This window comes from Otolemur garnettii, unplaced genomic scaffold (assembly GCF_000181295.1).
Source record: "Otolemur garnettii isolate 467f Iridium unplaced genomic scaffold, OtoGar3 scaffold00034, whole genome shotgun sequence".
NCBI lineage: Eukaryota > Metazoa > Chordata > Mammalia > Primates > Galagidae > Otolemur > Otolemur garnettii.
In genome coordinates, this window is record NW_003852429.1 from 9,345,370 (window position 1) to 9,357,354 (window position 11,985).

The 11,985-nt window shown below is 38.5% G+C and overlaps 1 protein-coding gene across 2 annotated transcripts in view; it reads left to right on the plus strand.

Annotated features, from left to right (window-relative positions):
• Positions 1–11,985, plus strand: part of PCCA (propionyl-CoA carboxylase alpha subunit) — a 373,052-nt gene that overhangs the window by 41,549 nt on the left and 319,518 nt on the right. For both annotated transcript variants that reach the window (XM_003789599.2, XM_023513087.1), the window contains exons 5-6: positions 9,744–9,857; positions 11,690–11,743. In XM_003789599.2, coding sequence (XP_003789647.1) covers positions 9,744–9,857; positions 11,690–11,743 — 168 coding nt within the window. The remainder of the gene's footprint in view (positions 1–9,743; positions 9,858–11,689; positions 11,744–11,985) is intronic.

An 11,985-nucleotide genomic window follows, 5' to 3' on the forward strand; every position in this document is an offset into this window, starting at 1 on the left:
ACCCACCACCTTAGGTGTATGTGGCTGGCGCCTTAGCCGCTTGAGCCACAGGCGCCGAGCCCCTATATAGATTTTGTAGAATATTTTTCTGAGTTGTCTTTCATCTTCATGGCTCTATCTTTGGCTGCTGAGAATGGTATTATTTCATGTGAAGGGACTTCTAGTCAGGCTTGTGAACACTCAATACTTGCTCACATCTGTGAAGTATTTCTCTAAGGAGAAATGAGCCCTCTGAAAAGTCAGAGTCAGAGAGTTTCGTGGCAAACTTTGTATATATGTACTATTGAGTTTTTCCCAAAATTGTGGAGATAATAAGTAAAATGTCTTTGCATTCTCTAGCATGCAAGTTAAGCTACATGAAAGGTTAGTCTTCTGTTTTTATCTATCTTTTCTCACATTGCATTCACTCTCAACCCAGGAAGATCTGGATTCTGTTTCCAATAATATATTAAGTTGGTCCTCAAGGTGACCACAGATCAGATCTGTCAAATCCAGCAGCTGCTTTAGATCTCCATTTTATCTGGTCTATATAGCATGTCAACCTAAAATAAGACACCAGAGAAAATTGTCTCCATGTATGTTGATTTTACTCGGAATGAGAATAAGTATTACAATCTGGAACGCACAACATGGAGAGCTACTAGCGCATCTCATGAGAGAAGTGTAAAGGGGAACTTTTATAAAAGCCAAAGAAAGGAGAGGTTGACATCAGCTGCTCTCAGTTCGTGTGTTCCAGAGGCTCAAAGCCAGAGTTGTCAGTTCTATGGTGGGGATGCTTTTACAGGGTGAGTGTTCTTTTGAGAGCATCTTACCTGAATTGCTGCAGTCCTGAAGAATGTCTAAGTGATAAATCTCATTAGAGTAGGATGTGTGTGAAGCGGTTCATATCTCAGACCTGTAAGTTTGAGCCTCCTCTTCTTTGTGCCTTCCCAGCCCTGTTCTGTCTGCAGCTCTCCCAAGCATACAGCATTGATGACTGTTTCCTCTGTTTTGAAGCATTTTACTCCCTTAACATCTTCTAATTTCTTTCAGGCCTCTATACATTTGATATGCTATTCCTACTTCTAGAATACTCTTCCTAGATGGCTCCTTACCTTAGAAATTGTCTGTCAAGTTAATTCTGCCTTTTTTTTATTAGTTAGGGTCATCAGTCAAGCATGTTATGCCACAATTATCTTCCACAGCAGACATCAAAGCATGGTGGAATTAAAAAAAGATTTCATGTGAAAACAGCTTTATACAGGTATAATTCACATGTCGTAACATCTCCCATTTCAAGTGTACGGTTCCATGAGTAAATTTAGAGTTGTTCAGCCGTCCCTTCTATCCAGTTTTAGAACATTTCCATCCCCCCATGAAGATTCATCTTGTCCATTTGTAGTCACTGCTCCTTCCCATTTCCAGGGAAGCCATTGCTTGGCTTTCTTTCTGTAGTTTTTATTTTCTAGACATTTCCAGTAAGTGGACTCATGTGATATTTGGTCTTGGTGTTTGGCTTCTTTCACTTGGCATATGGCTTCAGAAGAGGTTCATGCATATGGCTGCACGTATCAGTAGTGTGTTGCTTTGGCCAAGTATGATTCTGTTGTAAGTACACAACACATTTCATTTATCCATTCACCAATTCATGGTCATTTGTGTTTCTAGTTTGTTATCAATAATGCTACTGTGAATGTTTGCATACATGTCTTTATATGGAAATATAGCTGCATTTCTCTTGTGAATAAATGTAAGGGGGCAAATTTCTGGGTCACGTGATAACTTTTAGGTACCGCCACACTGTTTTCCAAGGCAGCTGTAGGGTACTGTAGGAGGGTTCAGATTTCCCCAAATTCTTGCTGGCTCTTACTATTATCTGTCCTTTTATTAAAATTTTTTATTTATTTTGAGACAAGATCATGCTCTGTCAGCCGGGTTGGAGTGCGGTGGCCCCGTCAGAAGTCACTGTAATCTTGAATTCCTGGGCTCAAGTGATCTGTTTGCCTCTGCCTCTTAACTAGCTGGGACTACAGGCATGTACCACTGCAGCTGGCTCACTTGTTTGTTTATTTTGTAAGAGACAACAAAGGGCAGAACTAAAGGAACCAACACAGGATGGTTAGGGGGGCACAGAACTATGCTTCCTTGCCTGCTGCCTGTTTGGCTGTTTGGAGACGTCAGCAGCAGGTCAGGGTATTTCTCTCCACCTTCCCTTTCCCCACTTTGTTGCAGCTCTGACGCAGGCCATGGTACTGTTCGGTCTCCCCCACCTCCTACCTCCCACCTCCCAGCTCTAGTTTTTCTTCCTTTTCTGTGCCCCTCCCAGGACTAGGGGTGACCATAGCTTCCACTGCTAGTCCCTAGAAACCTACCCATCCTGTGTTGGTTCTTTAGTTCTGCCCTTTGTTGTTTCCTTAAGTTTCTTTGTTATTTTCAGTTAAACATATGAGTGTATTACCTGATTCTTGGTAAATCCTGACTGACATACTAATTTGGACAGAAAAGCGTTTCTATTTTTTATTTTTTTTTTGAGACAGAGCTTCAAGCTCTCGCCCTGGGTAGAGTGCTGCCCTGGGTAGAGTGCTGCCCTGGGTAGAGTGCTATGGCATCACAGCTCACACAGCTCACAGCAACCTCCAACTTCTGGGCTCAAGCGATTCTCCTGCCTCCACCTCCCAAGTAGGTGGGACTACAGGCACCTACCACAGTGCCCAGCTATTTTTTGTTGCAGCTATCATTGTTGTTTGGCAGGCCCGGGCTGGATTTGAACCCGCCAGCTCAGGTGTATGTGGCTGGCGCCTTAGCTGCTTGAGCCACAGGTGCCAAGCTTCTATTTTTTTTTAAATTAACTATTTTTTTTTTTTATTTTATTAGATCTTAACTGTGTACATTACTGCATTTATGGGGTACAATGTGCTGATTTTGTTTATGATTTGGAATGTACTGGTCAGTAAAGCATTTCTAAGGCAAGGGTGGTAAATATCTCTATGTTGGTAAATTTGGACTAGATTTGCTTTTATTGTACTTTTTAGACAGGTGGGGATGTAGCTAACCCTCACATATCTGAAACTTTTTTAGTGTCCACCATCATCTTCCGAAAGAACTTAAGAGCCGTGTGACCAAATCGGCCTAAGTTCTTTCACACCAGAGAGAACTGTTTGTGAACCTCGGTAGTACCTGGCAGTCCTGCTCTCAAGGATTTTGCTCTTCTCTGCCCTCAGCGACCTTCTGTCTGTTCTGTTCTTCTCCCCCCCCGCCCCCCACTGATTCCTCTTTCCTGATTTCTGTCTGAATGTGATCTAGTTTCTTGTTTCACAGATAAAATAGAAACTGCCAACAGACTGAGCCTTAATTTCCACCCCATGCTTTTATATCCATTCTTGGCTATTTGAAAGGAAGGAGACATAATAGTTTTCTCTTATTTTAGGGGGATACATGCCTATGAATACTTTATTTTTCCTTATCTGTATATATACATGATAAAGTTTAATTTATATTATCAGGCACAGTACTCTGTGCTTTGAGACCATTTTTAAAGTAAGGTGACTTGAGCATGCTGATACCTTGGTAGTGGGCCTGATAACCTATAACCAGTGGTTCCTAAGTCACTAATGGGTGGGCAGTGTCCAGAGTGTAGAGAACCTAGACAAGGAGATGCATCATGTCCCAGGTAGCACGAAGCAGTCTGGCATGCAATTTCATCATGTTACTCAGAACAGTATACCATCGAAAACTTAAAAATTACTTATTTCTGGAATTTTCCATGTAATTTTTTTGGACCATGGTTGACTGTAGGTAATTGAAACTACAGAAAGCAAAACTGTGGATGGGGTGTGTGCGCTACTGTTTTCCTGATCGTGTCTCTGCTTTTCTCTGGGTGGTGGCTCTGGAATTTCTATGAAGGAGAACACTGTGCTTGCTTTCTTTTTCTCTTTAAAGCCTGGCTTGTCTTAATTATGTTTGCAGAGGAAGATCAGTTCTCTTCTCCCCACTCCACTGTCTCCCTGTATCTCTTGGCTCTGCTGCTGCTTGTCAGAAGCCTTGTACTATGAATTGTTTCATATCTCACTTGCTGTTTAGTTCCTTACTTTGCACATTTTCCTTCTCAATGGCGTTTAAGTTTTTCCTAAGCTAACACAAGAAAACAAAACAAATCCGAGTCACTTTTCAACCATCACTCTGCCTCTCTCAATCTTTCCATCCAGCCGTATCAGCAATCCCCTCCCAACCCCCTCGATTTCTTCCCTGCTTTTACTCTGCCGTTCATTGCTGTCTGGGCCCCCATCAGCCAGGTGGACATGGGTTCTGCTGGAATCCATGGTGTCCTTTTCCCCCCTCTGTCCCTCTTCTCTTGATGCGTTCCCCTTGATGCTTTTACTAAGGGGTCAGTGGTGTGAGAATATAGGTCTAGTCCTGCTGTTTTTCATTCTTTGTTGTTTACTGTATCAGCAGGAATGCATCCTTGCAAGACAAAAGCTGAAGAAAAATAAAACACCTTTGCTTTGGTTCCAGGATTGATTTATGATCAGTTCCCTTTTGTAATGTGAATATAGGATCATAGCAAATGGGCTTGGAGTTTTGAAATTGGCGAAAACCTAATCTCTTTTTTCCCTGTAATTTTTAATTTTTAGTTGACCACTTTGAAAATCATGTAAATTGTAGCTGAAGAAAAATAGTGAAGTCACTATTCTACCATCCAAAATAATGAATAAATATGTCATGGTGGTATATATGTAGTTTTTTTTTTTTGAGATAGAGCCTCACTTTCTTGCCCCTGGTAGAGTGCTGTGGCATCATAGCTCACAGCAACCTCAAACTCTTGGGCTCGAGTCATCTCTTATGTCAGCCTCCCAAGTAGTATGAAACTACAGGTACCCACCACAATGCCCAGCTACTTTTTTAGAGATGGGGTCTCCTTCTTGCTCAGGCTGTTTTCAAACTTGAGTGCTCAGGCGATCTACCCACCTTGGCCTCCCAGAGTGCTAGGATTATAGGCGTGAGCTATTGTGCCTGGCCTTCAAACATGTAGTTTTACAAGGTAGAATCAAAGTGAATTTAATATTTACTGCCTTAAAAATATCATTCCTCTTACGGACCAAATTGTCTTTCTGGAAAGGAGGTGCCAGAATGTTAGTCTTTTGAAACTTGTGTAAATATCTTTAGTCACATTTATAAAATAAGAAGAAGAGTTCTGTTCATGTGTTCTTTCTTCTGAGACAAGATTTTATCTGGTTTTTTGAATTTTTTTTTTTTAACATTTATTGTTGGGGATTCATTGAGGGTACAAGAAACCAGGTTTCACTGATTGTATTTGTTTAGGTAAAGTCCCTCTTATAGCATCATGGACTTTTTTTTTTTTTTTTTTTGCAGTTTTTGGCCAGGGTTGGCTTTGAACCTGCCACCTCCGGCATATGGGGCCGGCACCCTACTCCTTTGAGCCACAAGCGCCGCCTTAAAGTCCCTCTTATAATCGTGTCTTCCCCCCAAAAGGTGTGGCACACACCGAGATGAAATTGATTCAGTTGGCTTTCGTTTTTTTCATTCTTCAGTCTTTGAGGGTAATTTTCGTTCGTTAGTGATGTTTGGAGAATTTGGTTAGATTTGGTGGATGTGGAAGTTTGTCTGAGTTATATGAGGCATTGTTATTTTCGGGGGGGGGACATCTAGTCTGTATTATGTCATCTTTTGAGTGTTGTACCTAGTATCTTCCATCGAAGGTTATCACAAGGAAGAGTCAAGTATGGTCATGGCAAATAGTGCCCACTTGACTGCAGATCTTGAGTGACAACTTTCAAAGTATATCTAGGCATGAAGAAACATTTTCCAAGCTGTTTGTTTTTCCTCTTTCCTAATGTGTACTAGTTTAGAAGGTATTGAAACATTTTTACCCAGACCTTTGAGTTTTATCGTAAGTATGTGTTCTGGCCTACCACTTTTTAACACGAAGATGCGATCTATTTGATAAAGATAGGGATCAAGTGGAATATCTTTTCCAGCATATTTTAGGCAATTTACTAATATGAAATTCTCTATTATTTCAGATTTTTCAAATACAGGCATAATTTTTAATTTATTTGTATCCAAACATTTGAAATTGTCTTTTAAAAGTTAATAAGATGGTCAGGCATGGTAGCTCACACCCTATATTCCTGACACTCTGGGAGGCCCCTGCCTGAGGATAGCTTGAGTTCAGGAAGGAGCTTGAGACCACCCAGAGCAAGAGCAAGAGCAAGACCTTATCTCTACAAAAAATAGAAAAATTAGCTGGGCATTGTGGTGGGTACATGTAGTCCCAGCTGCTCAGGAGGCTGAGGAAGGAGGATTGTTTGAACCTAGGAGTTCAAGGTTGTTGTGAGCTAGGCTGACAGTAGGGTACTCTAGCCAGGGGCAACAGAGAGAGACTGTTTCCAAAAAAATAAAGTCAATAAAATGATTATATTTTCTAGTCCTGCAAGTTGACAGCATACCCTTTGTTCTGCTAATTCATTATTTGGAAAATAATAGGCTAATATAAATAACGTTTTTCTCAAAAGAATTAGAAAATTCAAAATGTAAAACTATAAAAGCTTGAGGAAGAAACTAATAATCTGTTTTAACAACCTCTAATGGTTTTCTAAGAATAAAGAACTTTGTGAAGACTATTCTCTTAGTATTAGAGCTTAAAGTGTTTTTCTTTTTGAATAGAGCCAGCAAATCCTGCCTGATTAATGTATCTCAGGTTAAACGTTCCAGAATTGTCATGTATTTCTTTTACCATTAAAATACATAAAAAGGAATCTATACTTTTCAGTATATTGAAATTTGGGGAGCATAAATACATCTAGTCAGCCTATGCAGTATTAACTTGTTCTGCAGAATGGCACTTGCATTGCTTGGATACAATTTGTTTTATATTATGAAGCCAAAGAAAATTTAATTTTCTTACACATTTAATACATTAATAACAACAAAATTGAAATTGAGTTTGAAAACCTTGTTAAGCTATTCTTCCCAGCCTGGCTCATCAGTGTCTCCTGGAGAAAGAAGGCAGGAGAAGATTCTGAGTTTTTCTTTCACATGGCTTAGCCCAGCATTTCTGCTAGTGCTTACCCTGGCTGGACTGTAGAGATGTGAACATACCTTGCCTGCTGAATTAAGGTTTGTTTCTGAGAAATGGAAGAAAAGAAGCCAACCAATCCTTTAGGAAGAGTTTGTGCTTAGTCCTTTGTAAAGCCCATAAAACAGTTTGACCTACTTTTGATGTATAATTTATGTGAACATTTATTAGAACAGTATTGATAACCTGATAGGCTCTGAACTAGTTCTTGGGTATATCTATAAAAAGTCTGTGATAACATAGGAAAAATATCTCTTATGATAGTTAAAAAACAAAAGGATCCAAATATATATATGTAGTATCATTCAGAAAGTATATTTGACGAAAAGAATAGAGGAGAAAAGTCAAAATACTAAGGCTTCTCTCTACTTTTTACTTTTGACGCTGGGGCAACAGAGTGAGACTCTGTTTCCAAAAAAAAAAAAAAGTTACTAAGATGATTATTTTATGTGCATACGTGTATCTTTTCTGTTTTATTGTTGGGGATTCTTTGAGGGTGTAAGAAACCAGGTTATACTGATTGTATTTGTTAGGAAAAGTCCCTCTTATAATTGTGTCTCTCCCCCAAAAGTGCATATGTGTATCTTTCAATTTCTTCCATACACCATCAGTTGCCATATATATTGGCAAGATTGAGAAGATTTTATTTGGGTGTAATTATTGTTAGATTTTTGCTTCAAAGAGAATGACCTAAAGTTTAATGCCTTTAACATTTAATAATGACTGTTACTAAATAAACTGCCGTCTAGGAGTATCTATGAGGTAATAAGCTTTTAGCACGTAACACTGGGCTAGGGGAGATTCTAAAAAAATACCTAAGGCATAGTCTTTGCCCTCTTCACAACCTGTGATGTTGTGGAAGAGGGTGATCAGTAGTAACAGACACAGTCTGTAGAGCAGTGAAAAGGAGACTGCTAGGTAGGATGCAATTAAATGCAATTAAATTTATATTAAGGGGCAGCCCCTGTGGCCCAAAGGAGTGGGGTGCCGGCCCCATATGCCGGAGGTGGTGGGTTCAAACCCAGCTCCGGCCAAAAACTACAAAAAAAAAAAAAATTGTATTAAGTACTCTTGGAGTTCAGATTGAAGGCTGTTCATTCACAGCTAAAGTACTTGGGAACGAACAATCCAGTGGTAGAAGTGAGAGTTCAAGTGCATTGTTAGTAGTAGGTAATATCTGGGGGAAGTAAAATTTTCAGAATCAGTGTGGATTTAACTGTAAATAAAGATGTTAGCCTCACCTGAGTAATGCGTTCTTTTAAAAGAATTGTTAAGTATTCAGTTTCTTCCTTACAGAACACAACAAGTGACGATATAAACTTGAAAAGGGCAGAGGGCAACGGAGGAGGGGGCTTCTGGTCCGAAGGCAGAAGAACAAGTGGAGGTGGGATAAGCCACTGTTAGGAGAGCCTTGCTTTGAACGTGGGAATATTTAGAAGCCCTTTGCAAGCAGGGCTGCCATTCCTTGCGATTGTTGTTATTAAAGGAATCACAGAGTGTATGTATTTGAGTATTTTATCTTAAGATACTGATCTGAAAATTCCTTGGGCAGGTATGTTTTATCTGTTAATGAAAAGCATAAATTTTTACTAAATTAGAAAATATTTATTGAGTAGTTGGGGAATCCAGAGCTTTCTAAAAGCCTATGTTTTGGGTTTTTTTAAAGATCTTATTTAAAACAAAGTATTAAAAAAATCACGACTGAAGATGTAACTTAGAAATATTCAAAAGTACTTGGCATCTTGGACTTTTTTTTAGTGTGAGAGTGGGTCATACAGGTTCAGTGTGTCTTTGTGCTCCAGTTTTATATTTCTGTCTTGAGAAAGAATTATCATCTTATTGGGAGTTCATTAAACTAGAAAACTATTAAGAAAAGCCATTCTACAAATATATTAATCCTTCCATCATTTTAAAAGAATAGATTCCTTTTAGAACTAAACAACTTATTCTTCTTGATATTGAATGCTCAGTCTCTATCAAGCAAAAATAGATTTAAACATTATAGAGTGAGAGCAGTATTAAAAATGGAGAGTACATTCCTGAATTTTGAGTAGATTTATACTTAACACTCATATCAGTTCTTTTAGAAATAAATGTAAAATGGACAAGGATTGAACGCAAGAGTATTTAAATGAATCTCAAGATTTTCTGGTTCATGTGTTGTGATATTGAACTCTTTCGTCCTAGGCTTTAATTTGTGCCTGGCGCTGACCTGATGCTGTGCAGGGACACTCACTGCATCCCCCCATTCAGTCCCTTTAATTATCCCAACTTCCTGGGGAGCTTGCTTAGAACTGGGCAGGAGTGGTTGTTATTAAAATATTGGGCGACCCTGGCTCCATGTAACAAGGTAGTTTTTGTTATCAGATTTATGTTTAGATGAACAGGATTGGAAGCTAAAATTGTTTGCTGTGATTTTTACATAAAAAGGTAGGGGATATTATGGAAATTACTTGTTTAGACAATGGACTGGGCTATAATAAATGACATTATAGGTAGGTTCCTGAGCTTATTTGTTGCACTGTTGGTTTTTAGTGCATACTCAAAAAGAAATAAGACATTATAAATGATGAGTGAAACAATCAGATTTGCAGTTTCATGTATATTTGCAGAGGATGGTAACTCCTTCTGCTGGTTAGTCTGTTAATGCAGAGATTTGTCTCTTCAGGTTCATGTGAAAATGGCGGACGAGGCTGTCTGTGTTGGCCCAGCTCCCACCAGTAAAAGCTACCTCAACATGGATACCATCATGGAAGCCATTAAGAAAACCAGGGCGCAAGCTGTGAGTCTGAATGAATCTATCTACTGCAGCTGTTTCATATGTAGTAAGCAGAAAGCTAGAGTTTGTATTTAAAAAAAAAATGGGAAAGAATGATTGAAAATGCTGTTGCAGTTAGTTCATGTCACATGAGTTAAATGTGGCCGAATTCGCTACTGGAAATCAAAGGCTTTGTAGCATCTGGCAGTGTTGGTCGCTGATCCTGCAGGTGGCTGCTGGATTCAGCTTTCACACCAGGGAGCAGTTTCAGTTCATTTCCAAATTTGCTAGGCAAAAAGAAATCCCAATTAGTTTTGAGCATTAACCCTTTCTGTGTTATAAGAGCATTAAAAAAAAAAATCTTTGTTACATGGCTAAATAGGATCCAGAAGACTCTGTTTAAATTCAGTTTTAATCATTTAAAAATTACATACACCTAATTATATTCTAGAAGTAAAAAAGAGTACACGTGGTAATTATTTTAGTTTGTTAATGTCATTAGAATTCTTGTAACTTACATGGATAAATAAATAATTCTCTGTATCCCCAATTCTATTTGAATAGAATCTGAGGAAAAAACAGATTTCCGACATCAGAAATAGGCCCCCCCTTTTTATTATCAGAGAACTAATTATATGTAATGTTCAAAACTATGCAGAGTTTATCTCCAAAATCAGTGGATGCAGCCAACACCACAGTTAGCCTGGAGCACTCAGTGTTCCCATTTCTTTTGAAATAATTTTTTTAGTAAGATGCATGCTTAAATAAAAAACTAAATTCATGAACCCATATTATAGAAGTCTATAGTTTATTAGCACAGTTAGTAAAGGCAAAACTCTTTTAACCCTTTAACGATAGCTTGTCAGGATATAATCTTTAGCTAGATGTTTACATGAAATGAAATTGGTGGAATGAAACTCTTCTTTCTTGATGCAGGAGTCTAAAGTACTCTGTACCATGTTCATAAAGCTCAGTTTGTCATCGGAAAATCTCTGATAAGTAGCTATTTCTAGATCATCATATCGGCTCCTTCAGAAATTTGACTTTTTCTTTTTTGGTAGCTGATTTGTTTTACTAAGAATATGTTCAACCTGACTGATACTGGAGTGGTCAAATTTAATTTTAGCCAGTGGGTCAAAAATCTTGGTTAGGGCAGATAGCATTTGGATAGTAACAGGATGGCTTGTGGGTGAGGATAATAGCATAGAGTAGCTGTGAAGGGCTAAATTGGGGCCAGGAAGAGGAATAGACATTGGAAGAAAAAAAGAATTCAGTGTACAAAGTAAAAGTAACACCAAACTTCCATTTTAGTGCCATTTGACAGAAAGGGCTCCGTTGGTAGTAGCTGAATTGAGTATCATTAACACCGTCAGGAATAAAATGTGTTAGTCGACTGCTTTGTGCTCTGGGTTTTGGAAAGTAGCAGTTCCTAGTACTGTGAAGAAAGGGGAATTTCAAGATTTCCATCCATCTTGGCAAAGGTTGGCAAAGGTTCCTTTAACATAATTCTTTGACCCATTAACCATTATGAAATTTTCCAAATCTATAGCTAAAGTTAGGCTCAGCAAAAGTAGGTTAACTGTTGAATAGTGTGGACAAAGGCAGGTGAGCAGGAAGATAGGTCGGCATATGGTCCCAGCTATGTTCAGGACAAGGGTAGAATGTGGAAAGTCAATGGAAGAGCAGCTTGTTGGAATCTGATTCTGTACCCGGAACTGTGAGTTACAGCTGATCAGTGTGTAAGAGAAACTTTTGAAGGGCTCTTGAACAAGAAACACATTAATGCGCTATATATTTTGTTTACAAAGGTTTTGAAATATGATAAAGTTGAAAGTGTTTTTGCTTTCATTTCTAAGGTACATCCAGGTTATGGATTCCTTTCAGAAAACAAAGAATTTGCCAGGTGTTTGGTAAGTTGATAATGTCCTATTACTTATAAAAGAAACTATTAACTTATATTTCAGAAAGCAGGGTAGTAGCCTGGCATTAGTAAATGTGGGTAGTGACGAATACATACAATTGTAATTGTCCCAGCAATTTTTTGAAGATTGTGAAAAATGAAGAGTTTTTATTCTGTAACCTAAGTCTTGATTTGAAGAGTAATTATAAAAAAGGAAGAGTTATAAAATCCTTTAAATTGGAAGAGTTATAA